Source organism: Caretta caretta, chromosome 3, assembly GCF_965140235.1.
Source record: "Caretta caretta isolate rCarCar2 chromosome 3, rCarCar1.hap1, whole genome shotgun sequence".
In the NCBI taxonomy this organism is placed as follows: domain Eukaryota; kingdom Metazoa; phylum Chordata; order Testudines; family Cheloniidae; genus Caretta; species Caretta caretta.
Genome location: NC_134208.1, coordinates 117,967,270 through 117,990,919, shown reverse-complemented (window position 1 = coordinate 117,990,919; position 23,650 = coordinate 117,967,270). Strand labels below are relative to the sequence as shown.

At 40.6% G+C, this 23,650-nt stretch overlaps 1 protein-coding gene across 5 annotated transcripts in view; it reads right to left on the bottom strand.

The window, feature by feature from the left end:
• Positions 1-23,650, bottom strand: part of OPRM1 (opioid receptor mu 1) — a 43,267-nt gene that overhangs the window by 17,975 nt on the left and 1,642 nt on the right. For 4 of the 5 annotated variants that reach the window (XR_007355767.2, XM_048844189.2, XM_048844190.2 and 1 more), the window contains exon 2: positions 955-1,307. Coding sequence is in view for 4 of the 5 variants with exons in the window: in XM_048844190.2 (XP_048700147.1) it covers positions 955-1,307 (353 nt within the window). In the remaining variant the exon portion in view is untranslated. Of the gene's footprint in view, positions 1-954; positions 1,308-23,573; positions 23,594-23,650 lie in introns of those variants that run through there. The other variant, XM_075126827.1, reaches the window with a different exon arrangement.

Here is a 23,650-nt window from a genome sequence, read left to right as displayed (position 1 = left end):
GAGTTCAAAAAAGAAATAGATAAGTTCATGGAGGATAGGTCCATCAATGGCTATTAGCCAGGATGGGCAGGAATGGTATTCCTAGCCTCTGTTTGCCAGAAGCTGGGAATGAGCGACAGGGGATGGATCACTTGATGATTACCTGTTCTGTTCATTCCCTCTGGGGCACCTGGCACTGGCCACTGTCAGAGGACAGGATACTGGTCTTTGGTCTGACACAGTAGGGCCATCCTTACGTTCTTAAACCATATCTTCAGATTGTGTGCAGTATCACTAAGCTAACTCATGCTCTTGTCTCTGTAATCCTATTCTTTCTATCATCCTTCCGCTGTCCTACACCCCCCCCCCCCGGTCATATTTTTACTTGGAACTTGATTGGCTATCTGGGACTCCTGAACCCCATGAGGAGTTCCAATAAAGTCAGTGTGGGGAAATCTGTTTGCAGGATTAGACTGTAAATGCTTTGGTTTGTACTAGTGGTGCCCTGCACACTTTTTGATAGTTAAGGCTTGATCCGGTGCATTAAGGCTCTTTCCTTTGAAATCAATGGGAACTTTGTTACTAGCTTCAGTTGGCTCAGGATCAGATCCTAGGTCAATGAGTGTCTTTCCACTGATTTCCTTGGGCTTTGGATGAGGCTCTTAATAGGTCAATAATAATTTTTTTTACATGAAAACTGGAAGCATATTTTAAGAAACAAAAGCTCTTGAAAGTATGTTCCTTACTTGTCAACTATAGTTTGTGTACATTTCATGACGTGACAGGCTTCATCTACATATGTGTTCATCTGCAGTACTTGGTGTATATTTTGTAAATATAGATTTTTGTTTTTTGGAGGGGCAGAGTAGATGTGGAGGATAAGACTTAAAACCATAAGTCTGGAGACCTTATGGTTTTAAGTGAGCATTTAAACATTCAGTTTAACTCAAACCCAGTTATGAAAGTCAGACTCACCATGCCTGTATTTTGTGGTTGCCATGAACATAACTGGCAGACCTATGGTTGAAGAAAGAATCCAGTTGCAGACATTGACAATTTTGGCATTTCTGGGAGTGCGAAAATCAAGAGCCTTGACTGGGTGGCAAACAGCTATGTAGCGATCCACACTCATGGTGCAGAGTGTAAAGATACTTGTGAACATATTGTAGTAGTCTATGGATATAACGATCTTACAAAGGATTGTACCAAATGGCCATGTTCCCATCAAGTAATTCACACTCTGGAATGGCAGAGTACTTGTTGCTAGGGCATCTGCCAGGGCAAGGTTGAAAATATATATATTGGTGGCAGTCTTCATTTTGGTGTACCTAGAAAAATCAGCAAAGTGGGTGAATGAACACAGCTATCAGTATTAATCAATAAAATCAATACCAGTGACTTACCTGTAGGAAGCAACTGTGAAACAACAGTATTGGCTTTGAGATTATCAGAGACACATTTTATAATTAATTTTATTTAATCAAGCAACTGTCTAATGCACAGGCTTCAAATGAAATATTTTTACACACCTCCATGAATGTTTGTAAAACAAAATGAAGTATTGCTCTAATAAGTGACAATGCAATCTAGGAGAAAATTTGCAGAAGAACCATTATGGCTGAAGCAGAATTGAGACAAAAACTGATTCAACAAATATTTTTAGTATCCACTGGGCACTACACTAGATGAAAAGAACAGCTGTATCTACTAAGTATTGGAATTGCAGTATATAAAAGTGGAGACCTAAATCATATATATTGTGGCATTGCAATGGTTCAGATTCTTGGTGAAGAAGTAAACAAAGAGAAATGTCCAATATGTCTAAAAATCCAATTTTATTTTAAAAGTTTTTGGCTTGCTACTAATTTTAGGAAAGTTATATTTAAAACTTACAATATTACATAACAAATTTACTATAATTATGTTACAACAGTGGAAAATGTAAGACGATCTCATATCCTGACCTGGTATATTGGTCTGAGTGATTTACATAATTAGGAAAAATTGAATGAGAAAAGAGCTGCTGTTAATATAAGAACTAACTCTTTAGAAGTGTACACTTAGTAACCAGCTTTAAAAATCAATCAGTTTGTTTTAAATCTACCAAGTACCTTTCAATCACAGCTGAACAAGTAGGTTTTTGTTGTTGTTGTTAATTTAAATCTTAATTTGAATTAGGCCTGGCCTGCACCTCAAATGTAGGTTCACCTAGCTACGTTGCTTAAGGCTGCAACAAATGTTGTGCCCTATATGACATAAGTAGGCTGACCTAATCCCGTAGACACAGCTAGGTCGATGGACAGAAGGATTCTTCTTCCACCTAGCTCCAGTCTCTCTAGTGGGTGGATTTACAGGGACGGTAAAACCCCTTCCATTGCTGTAGCAAGTGTCTATGCTATAACTCTCCAGCGGCATCGCTGCAGTGCTACAACTGTGCTCCTGTAGTGCTTGTAGCATAGATAGACCCTTAATATTGCTCTGAGTGGTGCATTAACTTCCCCCTTTGTTTCATTAACCTTTGTGAACATCCTACAGTGTAGTATTCCCTAAGCCATTTGATACTGCATGAGGTCGTTGAGTTTAAAAGATTTGCAGTGGTAAAATGAAACTTTCTCTCACAAAGTAAGTTTCAGGCCATTCTGCTCGGGAATTCTGATTGCTTCCTAGGTTGCTAAGCACACTGGTTATCCTGTTCTCAGTGGATCAGATGATCTTTTTTTAAATTAAACTCCTTTGTGGTCCCACAAAATAACATATAAAGTGCCTCACCAAACAGAAAATGTCTTTACATTTTAAGGACTGATTTGTAAAAGAAACAAATTACTAATGATCTTTTTAGGAGGCCCTCTGGGGAAAGACGTAAAAGGTGTAAAGGAAGATATTCTGTGTTTCTTTCTCTTGCCTTGCTCTGTTTAGGAGTTTTACTGAACAGCTGCTGGTTGTAAGGAATTGGTGGCCACCATTAACTAGTGAAGGCAGATTTGTACAACCTGAACATGGTTTCAAGAACTTTGTTTAAAACTTCTGATCTAGCAGAATATCTAAAGCAGCTACTAATCTCCTAATTTTCTCATTTTATAGCACTGTGTATGTACAGCCATAAGCAACCTACATTTAATGTTTTTGTTTTTTTTATAGTTTTCTCATAGTTTAAAACTAAAACAGCAAGCGGTTGGTATCATACTCATATTGCTTTTTTGGGGAAATTATGATACATAGTTATGTATCTAAATTATAAACCAAAGCACCGAATGAATTCTGCAACAATAAAGTACCCAGGCTGCTCATTCTACTGCCACTCCCCACACTGCCAGGACAGAAGGGTTAGTACATAGGTTACTCAACAAACATCAAGGTGATCAGAGAGAGACGTAGGTTCTGTGCGAGGTTCTCAGAGTACCCTGTGGAGACTTCTTTCCTGTGGAGAGGTACTTAGAAGAAGCTGCTGTGATCCTAAGAGATACTGAAACTGTTGGGGAAGATTCCATGTAGGAGAGATTCAGAAAAAGCCAGAGCTATCAAAACAACAGATAGGGAGGAGGGAGAAAAAATTGGCTGGTAGGTGATGGTTTGCTGGAGGGAAAGGGTTAATATGGGCCTGAGAGCCAGTTAACCAGCCTGTTTGCGCCAGAGGGTGGGCCAGGCCTAACTGGAAATAAATCTCAGATGGGGGAAAATAGAGCTTGTTGCCATAAAGAGGTGGGTGAACCCAGCTGAAGGAAGAAGACTCACAGGAATGAAGGTGGGAAGTGTGCATGTGTACTCACTTGTGTATGTATGTATGTATGTGCTTGTGTGCTCTCTCTCTTGCAAGCAGCCTGAAAGAAGGCTGAAATGGAGGAAGGAGAGCAAACAAGCTACTCCAGGGATGAGCTGGAGACAAGGGTCTTGCCCACATGCTCAGGGTTCAGCTGATGACCATATTTGGGGTCGGGAAGGAATTTTCCTCCAGGGCAGATTGGAAGAGGCCATGGGGGTTTGTCCCCTTCCTCTGCAGCATGTGGCACCGGTCACTTGCTGGAGGATTCTCTGCACCTTGAAGTCTTTAAACCATGATTTGAGGACTTCAATAGCTCAGACATAGGTGAGAGGTTTATTGCAGGAGTGGGTGGGTGAGATTCTATGGCCTGCATTGGCAGGAGGTCAGACTAGATGATCATAATGGTCCCTTCTGACCTTAATATCTATGAATCTATGAAACTGTAGTCTCCATGAATCCCTGAGTGAGGGGAGGAGTGTGCCAGCCCCTGAACATTAGGGTTGTTGAGGGAACAGGAGCCCGAGGCTTGGGGTAGGGACAAAGTGTAGCAGATTAAAGCTACTTGTGAGGAAGAGGTGGCTTGCTGAGCCCAACTGAGCTGAAGGTTTGGTTTTCTGTTTATTTTTTGTTGGACTTTGGCAAAGGAAGGCAAAGGCTGTCAGGGGTGCAGCTCTACAAAGGGGTTTGGCTGAGGGCCAAGGCACTTCTACAGCCATGGTACCTCAAAGGATGGGGGGGGGGGTGGAAATTGAGGTAGCACTGCTGCAATGCCACATCTGGCCATGATGGGGCATGCTGGGACAACAACATGCCACACCACATAAAAGGGCTTTTCTACACTTAAATGCTGCAGCTGCACTGCTGTAGTGCTTCAGTGAAGACTACACTTCAGTAAAGACTGTGCCAATGGGATGGATTCTCCTGTCAGTGTAGGTAATCCATCTCCCTGAGAAGCGGTAGATGCGTCGATGAGATTTTTCACACCCCTGAGCAATGTAGTTATACCAATCTAATTTTCTAGGGCAGACTAGGCTCAGATACTTTCATTCTTGCTGTCTTTGCATTATTCATTGTCAGTAGGGCCTTAAAAGTTCATAGACTGTGAATTATTTCATTTCATGGACTATATAAACCACCGATGGAGGATCTTGCTTGATGCACTATGTAATCTTCAAATACCTAACTGATCTGTTCTTAAATATAAAGGAAGCAGAGCCTTCATGCTTACTGAAAGTATTTGGCTCTCAAAGGCCTAATCAGGTCTTAAATATCTGTCCCTACTGTACATTTTAAAGATTATATTGGGGGTCGGCAACCTTTGGCACATGGCCCATCAGGGTAATACCCTGGCGAACCGTGGCCACTGGGAGCTGTGGGGGGCCATGCTTGTGGATGGTCAACGTAAACAAAATGTCCTGTGGCCGGCCAGTGGATTACCCTGATGGGCCACGTGCCAAAGGTTGCTGACCCCTGGATTATATAAATGGCTTTTTTCTAAAAGATGAACTACATTAAAAGTGATTATTTGTCCAAATAAGGGGATTGTTCATATGTCCAGTATCATGTCGGTGTGCAAATAGATTACTGAAGTAACTGGTTTAAAAGACTTTTAACATCATACAAATATAACAATCATTCCCTAAAATATAGATTCCAAAGACTTCATCAAAGCTATTATGTTTTCTATTTAAGTATCAACCTGCTTGTGTGAGTATTGTGCATAGACTCTTCTGTTATCCAGCCCTTCTGGCATCTATGATGTGGTTACAGTACCTTGAAGTAAGTGTGTGTGTATGTGTGTAATTGTACCACATCTACATAAGTTAAAATATATGTAGTAACATTTGTAAAGAAATATGATAGTGGGTGTAAATTATTAAGAATTTAAAAAGTTGGAATTTTATTTAAGGCAACTTTGAAGCCTGAAAACTATCTTTTTATTGGCTTTTGTATTTAAAAAAAAAAAAAAGCCTTGCATCAAAACCTATAAAAATTTGAATGTCAACATTTGGCATATGGAATTTCAACGGCTGAAATTCTGAAAATGCTGAGGTATGCTGACTCTCTCTCTCTCACTGGTTATGTAAAAAGTAACTTGTTCTACCAGCAATGTTGTCTCCTTTTTCAATGAAAAATGGAAACCAAACTACTATTCTCCTAGGAACCCTTAACAAATGGATCCAAATTTCTACAGGATAGAAATGCATTCATTTTTTTAAATTGAAACTACGGGTTGCGGGTGTTGAAGTTTCTTATTTGTAACAGGTTTGCTTCTCCAATGCCTTGCACCTTGTTTAGTTGTTTATATCTGTCCAAAAATGGGCCAGATCCTAAGCTGCCCTAGACATCATCTCAACACAAACGGAGGCAAGAGACAGAGGTGTGAGAATTGCAGCTTTCATTAAAATACACATTAGGTTTCTCATCCTCAGGGTTGCAGAGAAATGCTTGAATATATAAACCCTAGAAAGATTCAAAACTTAAAGCCAGAAGGCAACCAAACAGTGGCTTAAATATCATGATCATATGACTTTTCCAGGCTTGACTCATGCATTTTGAATACTACTCCTGCCCCACCCAACTTTGTTCCTAATGTTCCTAATGTTCCCTGGGTGTGCGTGTTACATCGGAGGGGGCTGGGGCCAGTGGAACTCCAAGCTAGAGGAATCCTCAGCTGTCCCATTAGAGCAACTTTCTGGCCTTAGGGCCACCAGATTGGTACAAAGGGGTTAGAGCAGGGGCCAAGATCTGGTCCGGTGAGGGCACAGGAGGTGGAAAATAAATGAGAAATTGGCTGTGATGTCATTTTGGGAGTTTCTTTTCAGGAAGAAGGTTCTTATGAAACTGTTAGGCTGCTGTTGTGCTCACTGAAATAAGGGGGCAGGCAAACCAGCCATTAGGAAATCTTGTATACATGCCTAGATAATGTATCCCCCCTAATAAAGCAATAATTAGCAACAAATGTTTTCTTTTGGGGCTTTTACCATTGTTAGTTCATGGCACTTTAACACAAGTTGTACAACTTACTGAAGTTGCTGTTCCTTTGCTTACTGAAAGGAACTGCAAGGAATCGTTCTGTTCAGAGGTATTAGATGAGCGTTAGTTAGCACATGCTTTTTATATTGATATGTACAGCAAACCTTGCAGCACAATGGCGTGGCAGCAGCAGTGCTCTGTGTTATACTGTTAAAGAGCTGGATTAGGAAATAGACACTTCTCCAGGCCAGTCTTGTCCAGCAACCTAGTTTTGTACCTGACTGTATGAGGATATGTGCTACAGGCCCCCAAACCATACAATAAGCACAGTATTTGTGGCCTATCGTGGGCTCAGGGCCCAGTTCCGCATGGTCCATAGTGAGTCATTGAATAACAAATAATTTCAGTTCTCACTGGGCCCAGCACAAATATGTACTGTTCAGAAATATTTTTACAACCATCTGTCCGTTCTGCTGCCCCCCCTCCTCCCCCCGGCAGGAACTAGTGTCATTAAGAGCCTATTGAAAATGAAAGTTTGAACTCTAAAAATGCACACTTAAGTGGGTGAGGGTAAAGTCAGGTGAGGCCTGGGATGTGAGGAGAAACAGAGTCTCTGTGCCAAGGAAAGGGAGTGACATGGGCTTTCCATGTCATGGCTGCCTGGGTGTATTGGCATGCTGAAGCAGCAGTTTAGAAGGAGCTCAGTGTCTCTGCATTGGTGCTTGATGGGCTTTGTATAGCACTGTTGCTTTTGGGCTCTGAGGAAGTGAGGCAGAAGTACCAGGGCGAGCCCTTCAAATACCACTATAGTGGCAAAGAGACACTGGGCTTCCTCGCTCTGGGCCTCTCACACAGACATTGCCTCTGCACACAGGCTTCTCCACTCCAGCTAAACCCAGCCCCTGCCTCCCTAAAACTTGTACCCCTCATGCTCCCTGCCTGACTCACCAGCTCCTGCCATACCCCTTACTGCCAGGACTGCTTCCCTGTCTCACCAGGGGCATGTACAGAACACAGCTGGGGAGTTGGGAAGAGCTGGTTGAAATAGCATTTTGACAAAAGCTGAAAATGGACATAGCTGAGAGACCTGAGCGGTTTCATCAACTTATCCTGACCCAACCCAGTTAGATGATGATGAGGAAGGGGGTTAACTAGCTATGTGTCTAATTATAAGAGTTCAAAAATGGCGTGTGTGTGTGTGTGAGAGAGAGAAGAATGTACCTCTGGGTTTTAGGGACTATGATTATTTAATTAGAGGAATCCAAAGAAGTGTGGCGGTGGTGATTGGGCGGGGAGGGGGAGTCAGGACAAATTTCAAAAGGGAGATTTAAATGTTTGTTCTGCAAAAGTTTAATAGATATGCAGCCACTTCTGGGATGGAAGGAGGCAATTTGCTGGACCGCATCGGTTAGGAGAAAGACACATTTTGAATAGGATGTTGAGCCAAACCGCTGTTCTAACAAAATGGACCATGCAATCCTTATGATCCAGGCCAAGCTGTCAAGACCTCTGTTTTGTGTCTAGCTTTTAAATTTGCTAACCATAATCTAGGAAGCACGTGTAAATGCAGGGACAATAGTTGGTTTCTACTTAATACTTACAAAAGTGATAAATGTTGTATGGAGGCCAGGAAAACCGCACTGATTTTTAGATAACTACAAAATATGTATAATACAGTCCAAATGCCTTCTTTGGAAATATGGAACTTATTTGTTTTCCACTACCTGCTCTGTAATTCAGTCATGAGCCAGGGAGCATCACAGAGAGGAAAGAGTTGCCAACACATACGTGCAGCCGAGTGTTGGGAGGATATACCAGAACTGAGATCACGCTGAACAGTTATAGTTCTTGCTGTGCTCAGCATGGAATGAAGTCGTGCCACCAAATAATCCAATTTCTGGCTTTACTGTTGGAGGCAACCCCCTTCTCTCCTTACATAACTGCTAGATGATGTGCAGCTTCCCAAAGGAATTTCTGCAGAGGCATTTGAAAAGATATACAGTAGATCTGAATGTAGAATGTACTGGACCAGAGCATAGCTCCTATATTCAGGGCTTTGGAGCTGTGCTCCGGCTCCGCTCCAGCCCCAGGCAAAAACCTGTAGCTCTGGAGCTGCTCCGCGGGCTCCGCTCCAAAGCCCTGCCTATATTGGTGGAGGTCAACTGGTTAGGTTAGTTTAGACCAGTCTTTGTCCACCCAACTCCTCCCTCCCATTACTTTGGTCTTTTATTCTGTGGATTCCCCTCCCCACAATGTCCTTTCTTCACCTCATTCTTTCCCCTGGACTCTATTCCCCTTCCCCAAGGTGTCTCTTCCCCTAAATTTTCTTTCTTCCTCCAAGTCTCTGCCCTCCGAGCTACTCTCCTCCCATACTAGAGGGTGCAATGAGAGGAGGAGAAGCATCTCTAGGAGACAAGAGCAATGCTAACCCCCACCCTGAATTCACAGAACACCTGCAGGATAGGAGAAGGAAGTAGCTTCAAAAGACTAAAAATTACTTTGGAGAAGCCTGTGTGTTCACTGCCCTTTCTCATGCATTCAGGGCCAATTAGCAGCTTCAGCAGCAACCCAGCTTCTGGAAAGGAGGGCATGAAAGCTGAGGTAATTGTTGGTTCCAGTTGATTTTTAGCACCTGCCACAGCTCTTGTAGGGAATGATGTGACACCCATTTGCATGTCTCACTGGGGGTGTCTACTCATTCAGGTTTTTAACTAATTGTTTTAATATGTTTGGCCTTGGGCTCAAGCTGCCCATTAATTCACTAAAAGAAAAGGAGTACTTGTGCCACCTTGATTTTCATACACATTGTAAGGAGAGTGGTCACTTTGGATAAGCTATTACCAGCAGGAGAGTGAGTTTGTGTGTGTGGTTTTTGGAAAAAAAGGGGGGGGGGTGAGAAAACCTGGATTTGTGCTGGAAATGGCCCACCTTGATTATCATACACATTGTAAAGAGAGTGGTCACTTTGGATGGGCTATTACCAGCAGGAGAGTGAGTTTGTGTGTGTGTGTGGGGGGGAGGGTGAGAAAACCTGGATTTGTGCTGGAAATGGCCCAACTTGATTATCATACACATTGTAAGGAGAGTGATCACTTTAGATAAGCTATTACCAGCAGGAGAGTGGGGTGGGAGGAGGTATTGTTTCATGTTCTCTGTGTATATAATGTCTTCTGCAGTTTCTACAGTATGCATCCGATGAAGTGAACTGTAGCTCATGAAAGCTTATACTCAAATAAATTGGTTAGTCTCTAAGGTGCCACAAGTACTCCTTTTCTTTTTGCGAATACAGACTAACACGGCTGTTACTCTGAAACCTGTCATTAATTCACTAGTTGCTTTTTTTTAATGGCTCCTCTCCCCCTACCTCCCATCACTTGCTCCCAATGGAGGGACCTCTCACATTTTGTCCATGACTTATTATGCATTATTTACTGATATTAGTCCTCCCCCAGATGGAACAAAAAAGCTTTTTTCTTCTCAAAGAACGGCAGTTTGTCTCCATTCAGAGAGGAAATCTTATCTGCCAGCTGAGGCAACATTTTCTGCTTTGACTGCAAAGACTCTAGCAGTCAGAGAGTAAGGAATTTATTTTAGCTAGCATGTGCCATTGCTGCAAAGCTTATATAATGTAATTATTTTATCACTGTTTTCATCTCATGATTTTATTTCCTCTTTTTTATTGCACATATATGTATGGAAATAGCCCTAGCAGGAGCCTGCACTAAATAAAAACAATCTGATAATGTGGTGTTTCTTTATTACAATACATCTCTAAAAGAGAGAGAACCGCCAGGGGAAAAAAATTCTTTGTTTTTTTATGTTTCAGTGCAAAAAAATTCTTATTGTCTTAATCCTCCTCTTTTCCCAGACTTGCAATGAAGAGCAATTTCATTTTAAAAAGAAATTACTGTAAAGTGAATGCTCTGATACACAAACTAATAAACAGTAAGAACATTTGGAGCCCTATCAACTCTAGTGTAAATGGGTGAAACTTCCCTGCAGTCAAAAGTGTTTAGACTGTTGAACTTCCCTGCAGTCAAAGGAGGTAAGACTGTCAAACCACCTTTAACTCAGTCCCATTATGACTAGGTAGTATGACACAAGGTGGGTCTCCAGTAGTAACTGTTGCTCCCATACGAGCTGTGTAATACACCACTGAGAACAGATGAATGTTGCTAATACATACTTCAACTACTCACCTTCCCTCCCTCCCCCATGCTTCCAGTGAAACATATTTTTGAGAAAAATCAGTGGTTGCACCCATAATAACAAATACAACATTTGCAGGAATACTCCACAGGACCTGTTTGCATATAAGCAATGCGTCATGGCTGCTAGGAAATTTTTTAATTAAAAATTATTTAATAATATTTTAAACACCAATCAAACATGGATCAAAACAAAATGCTTCCCTTTTGTCTAAAAGAACCCTTTTGTTTGCCCTAAAACAATTCAGTTTTTCTGACTTGTCAATTTGCCAAGAATTTTAAAAAAATTCTGATCTTGATAGCTGAACTTGATGTCTCAATGTCTTCCCATTAATTATAATGGTCCACCATTGACTTTTCCTGGGCTGGACAAGGGATGGGTAGTTGTTGAAGCTGGTTTCCTGTAAACAACTGGCTTGGGAGGTGCCCCTCCCTGCTGTGAGGTATAGCTGAAGCTGTACTGGTTAGGAGTAGTTTTCTACAGATTCATAATCACAATATATAATACATATCTCAGAATCACCATCAAGTTCAGAACATCACAAGCTTTCATAAAAGGCCTTACTCTTTTGTAGTACAATAATACAGTATACAATCAGTTGGTTTAACTGCTCAATTTGGGGGTGGAAGTAAACCTGTTCTCCCCCTGTGCTGTGTGGACCCTGATTGACACAGTCATGATCAGACAGCACACTGGACTAGATGAATTATTGGTTTGAACTCAGAAGGAAATTTCCATATGAATCATGGTCCATAAAAATAGAATCATTCTGCATTTAACAGCTAATTACTTCATGCGTCCTGGGCTAAATCCTGTCCTTAGGCTTAACAGGGTAAATTCTGAGTAATCCTTCTGGAACATATTGATTTACTACAAATTTCCATTAGCGGAGGTAAGAGCAGAATTTGGCTCAATAATAACTCTAATTTATTAGTTGAGAACAACATGTAGCAAAGTGGAGTGACTTTGGCTTTGTAATATATGGGTCAAAACTGGTCATCAGATGTGCATGCAGCTTCATGGATATAATTTGGTTCTTAGCTTTTAAGGAAAATCGGCAAACTCATCACTCTGAGTTGTATGTGAAGTGATTACAAATGCCTTAAATCACTTAGTATGATATTTGCAAGACAAATAACTTTAGATGATAAATGTTGATCTCATCCTGTCAGTGTTATCTGACCACAATTGTTATCATTAACATGAAGTTGCAGGATTTTTACACAGTTGCATCTAATGAGAAAACTAAATAAAGCTAATTCACACAGCCCAAAGTAAGATATGGGGCACAGATGTATTGCCCTGGGGGTGGTCTGGGAGGCATTGTTCTTCAGGGACATTCCTCAGAAGCACAGTTCTTCCTGGAGTTCGTGTGTTGCATGGTGTGGTAATTTGTGTAACACTCCTTTTATGAGACGCAACATTCTCTCCACCCAGTATTTGCTTTAAGGTATGATATCGTAACGTGTGTTGCACCAAATCATCCAGGGGTGTAGCAGAGGTATTAGATAACCTCACAGGATTGACCTCTAAATGGTAACAACAACTTTTGATCAGTGGCAGTCTGAACTAGACTTAAATAAGACGATAGCTTATGTGGACCATTACCAATCCCCCGAGGCACCCAATTTATCCTAAATGTGATATTTCAATGTAAAAAATGTTAATATAGATTTTGTTAACGAGGCTGAATAAAGGCAGGGAAAAAAGCATTTGAGTCATGTTCATCCTTTGTTCAAGTCCTAATAAAATAAATACAAAGGTATAAATGCTTTTTGTCAATTTGGTTCCCTTGATCTCTAGGGGGAAAATGGCCTGATAGTCAAAGATTTACCAAGCTGTAGAGATTACACAGGCTAAATTTCAACCACAGGATGGTATGCAAACACAGACACTTGTCTTTCTGTAAATATAAAATATATGGATTGATAGACTGATAGCTACAATTGTGTTCAGGTTATTTAACATGAAATACCAGGTGGTATTTTCTCATAACTGTTCAATAACTTCATAGTAATAATGCTAGCCATATGGACTTTAATGCAACATATAACGGGTGCATTTTTCATATCATCACTGGGCTAACTGTTACGCAGGAACTGTGATGGTTTGAATTCTCAAAACATGCACTATTTTCTTCTCAGTTAGCCTATTTTTGATAGAAACAAAAATCACCCTCCACCCAACCCACAAATACTGAAAATGTGTTCTACATTAATTGCTATTTACCATTTATCTAACCTCCTAAGTGTGCTCGGTTTCTCTAAGAACATAGAAATGTCATGATCCGTGACCCAAAGAGTTTACAATCTAAGGGCTTACATTGTACTGACCTTGCTTATTTTGAATACCTTGGGGATAATGTAAACACATGTGTCTGGATCTAAATAAAGAAGGGTTACAAACAGAGTTAATGACAAACTTAGGAGGGGTAAGTCAGAGGCCAGGGAGAATAATAATACAAAAGTAAGAATGTGTGGTACAGACCATGATATACCCGCCTCTTACTCCTCAATGTGTATACAAAGTAAAAAAAAAAAAAATTTGGATCTAAAATATTTCCAACCAGTCCATGAATATTGATAAAATTTCCTTTACAATAATTTTTGTCTGTTTATTCAACCTATGCCTGGTCCAAACAGTTCCCATCTTAAGCTATGGCTACACTATATACCATGCCCCTGTAAGATCCGTAGCCACTCTATGCTGGTGGAAGAGCATAATTAATCCACCCCCAGTGAGTGGCAGTAGCTATGTCAGCAAGAGACTTTGTCCACACCTGCACTTTTGTCAGTGAAACGTATGTTTTTTCACACCCCTGACTGACAAAAGTTTTGCCAACAGAAATGCTAGTGTTGACAAAGTCTTAGTCTTAGAATGCCTTAATTCGTAATCCCTTGCTATCTGTCAGTTTTGGCCCCTATTCTTCCCTGTGAATAATGACTAAAGCTTTAAATCTTGTCAGAGAAAGAGTTGTTGAGTCTTCTTCCATCACACACACAGCATCCTCCGTCACCTTCACTGACCTCCTATCTATATCAAAATTCAGTCCAAAACTACCTTTCTTGGGCCCAGTCACCCCATTCCCTTGTGCAAAGCACACAAAGGAATGAAAAGGTATAAATTGGTATGAAACAAAGGGTAATTCATACCAAATCAGCAGCACTGGCATGCTATCCCTGCACAATTGTAGTGCCAACAGTACAGGATGTCTGCAGCACTCCATTCTTGTGCAGCTTCAAGACAGTGAGCAAGTAAAAATTAGAGTTGGAAGAAATATTTTTGACAAAGTGTCATTGTGTCAAAGCTGAAACACATGAGAGAGAGACTTTCTCATACTCTATAGCCTTCTGATCACTGATTTGCACTGACTTGAGAGAGTCCCAGGTTCAAGTCCTTGATTCACAGCAGAGTCAAGGAACTTGAAGCAGGATCTCCCACAGCCCAGCCAGTGCTCTACCCAGCAAGCTATAGAACATGAGAGTTGCTCTCTGTGGTCTGAAGTATCCAGCGAGCCATGGACTCAAAACACCTTCCTGACCAGAAAACCTCATGTTTCAATCTGAAAACAGACATTTCAACACAATTCTATTTTTCATAAAAACATTCAAAAGGTTTTGGTTTTGTGCTAGTGTGGAACAAAAATTTTGAAAGCTGCCACAAACCAGAATTGTCCTCCAGACAGCTCTCATAAAATACTAGTATAGTCTTAAAGGAAAAGCTTAAGAAAGTCAGTACCCTGGTACGACTACTAAAACTAACAAATAATTCAGGCTGTCAAACCATTAAAAAAATTAATCACGCTTAATCGCAGTTTTAATCGCACTGTTAAACAACAACAGAATAACAATTTAAATGTATTATAAATATTTTGGATGTTTTTCTACATTTTCAAACATATTGATTTCAATTACAATGCAGAAAACAAAGTGTAGAGTGCTCACTTTACATTATTATTTTTATTACAAATATTTGCACTTTAAAAAGATAAATAATAGTGCAATCTACAAGTCAAAGCATGAAAGGGCATATGAATATTTAGCATATCTGGCATGTAAATACCTTGTAATGCCAGCTACAACAGTGCAATATGAGTGCCTGTTCTCACTTTCAGGTGACATTGTAAATAAGAAGTGGGCAGCATTATCTCCTGTAAATGTAAACAAACTTGTTTGTCTTAGCAATTGGCTGAACAAGAAGTAGGACTGAGTGGACTTGTAGGCTCTAAAGTTTTACATTGTTTGTTTTTGAGAGCAGTTATGTAAAAAAAAATTCTAAATTTGTAAGTTGTACATGCACGATAAAGAGATTGCACTAAAGTACTTGTATGAGGTGAACTGATAAATACTATTACTTTTGTTTAGCTTTTTACCGGGCAAATATCTGTAATAAAATTATATAAAGTGAGTAGTGTACACTTTGTACTTGTGATATAATTGAAATCAATAGATTTGAAAATATAGAAAAACATCCAAAATATTTATAATAAATGTAAATTGGTATTCTATTATTAACAGTGTAATTAAAACTGCAATTAATTGCAATTAATTTTAAAAAATTAATTAATTTGTTTTGAGTTAATCACTTGACTTAACTGCGATTGACAGCCCTACAAATAATAATATCATAAATAGAAAAAGGGATGTTAGTGTCCCAGACACTGCACATAGTTTTTATCCCACTTGAAGAAAGTTAAAAGTGCAGCACTATTGCAACCCCCTCCCCCAAAACATTCACAGTGGGATTTGGTTTTAGTGCTTTGCACTTGGAGTGATTGTTAGGTATGATTTCATGAAGTAGGTTGTCCAAATAGATTTCTGACAGAATTCCGTTGTTGATAACACATTTATTAGACCAGGGCTTCCGCACTGCAGAAACAAGCACAAAACATACAAAACCAAAAAAACCCACAGTAGAATTTGCTAATCCACACTCTATAATTTGCACAAAAATGCAGTTTCTTTCATTACTCTGCAAATGCCTATTATCAAATACAATTACAGTGAGGTCACATACTGCCCAGAATTAATTCATTTTACAAATTCTACTATAGTAGTGTATCCTGGAACATTATCCAGTAATTAATAACAATAAGTTTAAGTATTTGAATATATAAAACATATTTTGTGATACATCACCTTTGCTTTTTCACAGAGTTCTCCTACCGGGCCTGATCCAAAACCCACTGACATCAACTGAAAGATTTCCATTGATTTCTCTGGGCTTTGGATCAGGCCTTTTGACAATTTCAATAATTCAGTAGTGGGTCTCTTAGTCATTAATAAGTTAATGGGATTCTAATGTACAGCATTCCAAACAACAAACACTCCCAAAAACACTGTTTCACCACTCAAAAAAGCAATTAAGAAAACCGAGCACGATAAACCCCCTGTTGCCATTAGGAAAGAAAAACACACATACCACATGTCAAAAGCAGAAAGAATCTGAAGAAATCAGCAGCATTATTTTCCACAAAATAAGCAAAGAAAAAATTACCCTCACAATATTGACACATAACACAAGAAAAAGAATCATTGAGTCCCCTTCTAAAAGCCTTCCTATAAAAAATACACATCAGCATCAACATTTTCCATCCCTTCTGTACCCCACTCTGAGTCTGGATTAAGGCATCGGCACTTTGGCCCCACATTTAGGAGTCCTGTGATTACATGAGAAACTTGTCTTTCAGTTAAAAAAAAAGTTTCTAGTCTTCTTGGTTGTGAAGAAAAGTTTGAAAATGGCACCTGCAGTGCAGCTGATACAGAGACATTAGTCTGAGTTTGCAGAGACCCTGAAATTATACTCTGAGAGGGATGAACCTCACAATGCATATCAATGAGGTGTTAACTTCCAGATCCCTGCTTTGAGGCACCCTACCAACACCAATCCAGCAAAGCACTGTATGGGTGGCAGGAGCAGAAGAGTGCAGTGTGTCCAACCAACTCACCCAAGGAGATGCACCTCAATTACCGAGCTAAGTACTGGAGGGACCCCAGTGCTGCCACCCTACCTCTTCAGATAAGAGAGATGATCTTGGTTGCTACAAAAGGGGTGCCATAGCATTAGGTCAATTTCTAATAGTGTGGTGTGCTTACTGCCCTGGATAGGCTTAATTTGGCCCTAGACCTTCTCTCTGCCTCCCATCATGAGCTCCGAGGGCTCTTCCTTCTACACCACGGCCCCTCACTATCCCGCTAAGTCCATTTCCCTCCTTTACTGCCCCTCATCAAAATCCTGAACAGCCTGTCTTCTGCCTCCTGCCTCTGATCCTTGAGGGCTCATCTTCCTCCTCTTCTCCTGCCCCATGCTAACACAGGATGACCTATCCTATTACAGACTAGGGACCGAATGGCTACAGACTAGGGACTGAATGGCTAGGCAGCAGTTCTGCGGAAAAGGACCTAGGGGTGACAGTGGATGAGAAGCTGGATATGAGTCAGCAGTGTGCCCTTGTTGCCAAGAAGGCCAATGGCATTTTGGGATGTATAAGTAGGGCCATAGCGAGCAGATCGAGGGACGTGATCGTCCCCCTCTATTCAACATTGGTGAGGCCTCATCTAGAGTACTGTGTCCAGTTTTGGGCCTCACACCACAAGAAGGATGTGGATAAATTGGAAAGAGTCCAGCGAAGGGCAACAAAAATGATTAGAGGTCTGGAACACATGACTTATGAAGAGAGGCTGAGGGAACTGGGATTGTTTAGTCTGCAGAAGAGAAGAATGAGGGGGGATTTGATAGCTGCTTTCAACTACCTGAGAGGTGATTCCAGAGAGGATGGTTCTAGACTATTCTCAGTGGTGGAAGAGGACAGGACAAGGAGTAATGGTCTCAAGTTGCAGTGGGGGAGGTTTAGATTGGATATTAGGAAAAACTTTTTCACTAGGAGGGTGGTGAAACATTGGAATGCGTTGCCTAGGGAGGTGGTGGAATCTCCTTCCTTAGAAGTTTTTAAGGTCAGGCTTGACAAAGCCCTGGCTGGGATGATTTAATTGGGGATTGGTCCTGCTTTTGAGCAGGGGGTTGGACTAGATGACCTCCTGAGGTCCCTTCCAACCCTGATATTCTATGATTCTATGATACTATGATTCTATCGAGGGGTCATGGCTACTTAAATTGCTAGATGCCAACTCACCACTGAATCAGAATTCCCAGCTTTCACATGGAAAATGTTGGTAATAGTTTTGATAAAAAAGTGGGATAACTGTGAAAAATGCCATGGCAAGCAAAATTCTTAGAGAAAGTTATGAGTTTTGTATGAAATGTTTGGTTTTAAAAAGGGCCATTTTTCAATCGTCACTTTTTGTTTTACAAAAATTGACCTGTTTTAGCTGTAACTAACACACGGAGATCAGCTATGTGCAGGTTGGACTTGCTGTTGCCTGCTGCTTCCTTCTTCATCTGATCACAAAGGGATGACTCTGAAATATGTCCTGGCAATAGATTGGGCTCTAACCACCATGTCTTGACTGAAAGAACAAAATAAAATTTTCAATTGTTTGAATATTGTGATACAGCATGGCCAGAGGGCAGCAGGAGAGAACTAGAAGGGAGCCTTATTCCCTGTAGAGGGAAGAAAGTTTGCTATAGACTAATTAAAGCACCTCAAGCCAATTAGAGCACCTGAAGCCAGTCACATGATAAAACCCCCCTGCTTCAATCAGACCAGGAGCGGTTGGAGCAGAGAGCAGTTTGAAGGAGTTGGAGCAGAGGAGAGTTTGGAGAAGTGCTGTGGCTGGCTAGAAGACTAAGACCCTAGGTAAAGAGACACCAGGCTTGTGCAGAGAGAGAGGGCAGGAAGCCCCACAAGCTGAAGAGCAGGAGAGGGAAGTAACTCAGGGGCAGGAAGCACTAGTTCAAGTGGTTTACCACTATCCCAAGGGCCTCTGGGCTGGGACCTGGAGTAGAGGGTGGGCCCGGGTCCCGCCCCCTCCCCTCCCCTTCTCTGGGTTACTAGTGGGACAGTAGATACCCTAGTTCTGGGGCAGGAAACTGCACCCTGAACCCCCCCCCCAAGAGGAAGCGTGGGACCCATCATAATCGTACCAGCAATTTGCCACAATATATAAAGCATATTTTATGATAAAAACTAAAAGTAATGTTATTTTTTATTCATACAGAGCATGATCCAAAACCCACTGAAGTCAACTGAAAGACTTCCATTGATTTCAGTGGGCTTAATCGTAGCTTCTCTTTCCTTTAAATCATTAGTAAAACAAAAAAAAATGTCCTGAGAAATCTGAAGGGAGGAATTTTGTTTTCTATCATTTGACAAAGACTCTTTTCATCTGGGTGTCCTAAGCGTCTGTCTGCCAGAAGCTGGGAGCGGACGACGGGATGGATCACTTGAAAATTGCCAGCTCCTGTTCATTCCCTCTGAAACACCCGGCATTGGCCGCTGTCAGAAGGCAGGATACTGGGCGAGATGGACCGGTGGTCTGACCCAGTATGGCCATTCTTATGTTGTAATTTCAAGTTTGTGGTACTAGGCAAATCATTTACTGTCAAGATACAAGGCATTTCTTGTTAAGAACACATCACCAAGGGAACTTCAGTCTTAATTTATGAGAAATGCAGTTAAGGCTTCAATCCTGAGAAGTGTGCTGTGCCTTCAGTTCCCATTGACTTTACTGGGTGTTGTGGGCACTAAGCTCCTCTCAGGAGGAGTTCAGTACCTTGCAGGATTGAGCTCTGAGGTAAATATTCCGTTTTTCCAGACATCCATGTAGTGTCAAGGATAATTGACTACATTTGTATTATATCTTTCTAACACTGGACATGCTAAAGTCTCAGATCCTCAAAGGTATTTAGGCAGTTACCTCCCATTGAAATCAGTGGAAGTTAGGTGCCTAAATAGCTTTGGAGATCTGACCCTTAGACGCAATCCTCCTCCCATGCACATCCATGACAAATCTCCCACTGACTTGAATGGGAGCAGGACAGGGCCCATAGATTGCTTTGGTAACTGAATTCATTGTGTTACTAATAGCACACTGTATCTATGTGCCACTCAATAGCTAGAAGTCACATTTGTTGTTGCCTAACAATGTTTGCCAACGAAAATGTTAATTTAAGAAGAAAATTATAATTCACCTTCATGTCTTTTGAAAAGCATTACAGCATCCTATTCATTTTGGAATTAATATTTATATGGAATCCATAAAGAAAATAGCTAATATAGCACCAAAATAGTCAAGAAATCAATGGAGGGTGATAAAATGGAGTTCTATTGTTCACTCAGAAACACAGCAGAGGAGCTGCTTGATCATCACTGAGAAACAACTTAGAGTTGGCTACACAGGACTTGATCTGACAGGATGCAGGTAAAGAATGGTGTACATATAAATTCAAGGTAAAGTGACGAGAGAGTCAGGATGTGCTGGAGAATCTGATCCTGCATCAATGAGAATGCTGCCGAATAGCTGCCAAGTCACTCCTCCCTATTGGCAAAAATTTTGTCAAGGAAAAGAGCAAACAGATAAGCAAAGCACCTAATTTGCAAACTGAGATTCACATTTAAGCCTATGTCTTTCACTCTTTGACTTGACCCCTTTTGCTCAGGAGAGTAAGGGAGCAGATGCAGAAGTGGCTTGAGTAGTAGTATGGAGGATTACAGTTAGACCTGAACATTATGCAAGGACTTACATGATCAAGGCCCCAAAACCATAATTTTAAAACCCCTTTTCTTAATGTTATCAAACTTCCTGGAAAGATAATGTACCCAGGGATGAAATGTGGTGTGCAAAATTTCAGAAAGACCTTTTCTTTTTGGAGGAGCTAGGGGTAGATGTTTGACTACTTCTAATGGAGCTTTCACCTTAACTATGGGGCAACTCTATGTGCTTTCGACTACATTTCCAAAAGAGCCGGAGTTATTGAAGCTCAACACCTCTGAAGATCAAGTCATTACTGTTCTTGCTGGGCCTGACCCTCCAAGGTACCCAGGCCCAGTTCCTCAAAGGTATTTAGGTGCCTAACTCCCATTGAAGAAATAGAATATTCTGGTGCGTATCTCTCTCAATCTCTCCAATTGAAGTTGTTCCATTTTAATTAAATAACTGAATATTAATTGAGTCACAGACAGTTAGAATGACTCTACTGCTTAGTGGTTAAAGCACTTACGTGAAAGGTGGCAGATCCCTATTCAAATCCCTTTTACTTATCAGGCAGAGGGGTGGACTTGAACCAGGGGTCTCTTATATTCCACCTGCATACCCTAACCACTGGGCTAAAGGTTATAAGGGAGGCCTCTTCCCCTTCATCCCTTGCAGTTTTGTGTGAACTCACCTGAGGAGCTCAATGTGATAGGCAATGCTCATTGCAATGCTCATTGCATCAAATCCTGCCCCCCCACCCCAACTTAGGCAGCCAAACACGTATCTTCCCCTGGTTTGCAAATGACTCTGGGGCTTAGGTGGGAGATAGGTACCCAGATGCCTAGAATGAGGCAGCAGTGCACATGTCCACAGGTAGGAACATGGGCGCCTGGGGAACGTTTACTGCAAAAGCATAGGTGCTGAGTGACTGTAGCCACTTATAAGGTTATGTGGCAGCCAAGTAGGAGTTTGGTGGATTTCACTGGTGCCTAAAACTGGGACTTAGGTGCCTAAGTACCTTTATGGATCCCACCCTTAACCTCTTTGTGCCTCATATCCCCATCTGTAAAATGAAAGTAATAATACTTCCTTTCTCCCACTCTTTGTCTTGTCTATTTAGATTGTAAGCTCTTTGGGGAAGAGACTGTTCCTTAAAATGCCTATGTACCATGTCTAGGACACCGAGGCTTCTTGATGCTGCTGTAATACAAATAATAATAAAAGCAAAGATTGTTAAAATGGTACTATCAGTTATTGGATATTTAACAGGTTCAGTCAGCATAACTAAACAACCCCAAACCAATACTTATTTGATTACAAGCATCCTTACTCTGTTATATTATGCATCTGATTTTCCCCAGTGGAATACATTCAATACATGCATCATACAATTACGGTCATCATGCCATTTGGAAGTATTTGTACAGCTGGAAAGTTGCCAGGAAATGGCATGTCTTGCTGATTGGATAAAATCACAGAGTGGTACAGAATCTTTCCAGCTATTTCAATTTAAAATTCAGTTCCTAAAGGGTTATTTGAAACAACAGCTCCTTGTCCTGGGATAGGACTACTCCAGTTAGAACCACTGATGTATATTACTGAATCTCCATTTCCATTAACCCTGTCGGCCAAGTTGTCTTATTAATTGGTGTACCATAAATTCACTAGCATGATATTTCTGCTCTTAAATATATACTGTGGGTGAGACAAATTTCTACTCTCATCAATATCTCAAATCCTGTATTTCTGCAGTTAAGATTTTCAATATTGGGAAATATGACCACTGTGAAGTTTCTGTGGTTGCTGCTGTAATGCAAGCAGATGCTGTGGGACTGTCTCCATCCTGCCCTTTCAGTTACAAAACGGCTCTCATCACTAGCAACTAGTTTTCATGCCATTCTTGCTAATTGTGCCCTGCTGAACCAATCTGCCAAATTAGTCCCAGGTTGAATCAGACATTAAAAAGTTCCCTCCAGTTTGTATTCCCTGGAAAATACAAATTTATTTTAAAACAACAAAATTAAATTAGTGAAAAACATAACAATTTTAGAAAATAACTACTAATCTGGTTTTGCCTTTGGTAAGGCATCGTATTATTTTTATTTATTTAAAAGACTAACGGTTTATAACTTCAGGACCACTCAGGAAAACAACATATCACCTTGCTTTAATATATAGAATTATTTCTATTTCCTCTTCTCATCACATCATGAAAACCTTTAAAAATTACATTAAAATTAATGCAAGAAAGGTGTTGTTTCTCAAGAGAATACGTATTCTAAATGAAACCCCAATTTCCTCTACAGCAATTCCATCTGTTGCGATCATTGCTTTCAATAGATGGTGCTGTTTTCTCAGAGAAAGTGATTGTAATCTGATTTCTCCCAAATGTTAGACAAATGTAATGAGCAAATTTCATTCCTCTCTTACTTGCCTTGTATTAAGAAATCTGATTTGCAAGTGTGGCAGGCTCACTCATGAAGCAACTGCAACTTATTTTTAAAAAAAACCCTTTAAATCTTAAATGGCTCCTTTGAATAACAGTTGTCCCACTAGTAAATATATTTATCTGGAAGTGGGATTATCTGTGAGAAAGCTAAGAAAGATTGCAACAACATCGGAAAAACAGTAATTAGTTTTAATGGGCCCAATCCTTTCCTTAGTAGAGGTCAATGGGAATTTTGACTTTAATTTCAAGGGGGAGACTACAGAACCCCAGGAAGAAAGGGCTATGTGTGTTAAAAAGGTTAGGTGTTATAATATTCACGAGTGTGTGTAGTGTTAAAGAATCATAGTTTTAAAGCCTTCTGTCTCTTTAGCTAGTATGCTAGAGTTCTGCGTGAAAGCACATCACAAATGTTCTGAGCAAATGCATTTCTCTCCACTTATTTTAGAGCATTGGTTTTGGACTCTCAGAGAGTATTTACCAGATTATAAATCACAGCCATGAAGATTACAAATTGCCACGTAAACAAATAGATGTCACTTTTGCCTCTGTGACACACTGTGCTAATTTCTTTCTCTCTAATTTAACATTATTCGTTTAGTTAGCTCACCTCTGAGCCTTGCTGAAATTTCCTTCATCAGGCAGAAAGGTCCGTTGCCTTCCTCTGATCTGATCTTTGTGAAATAT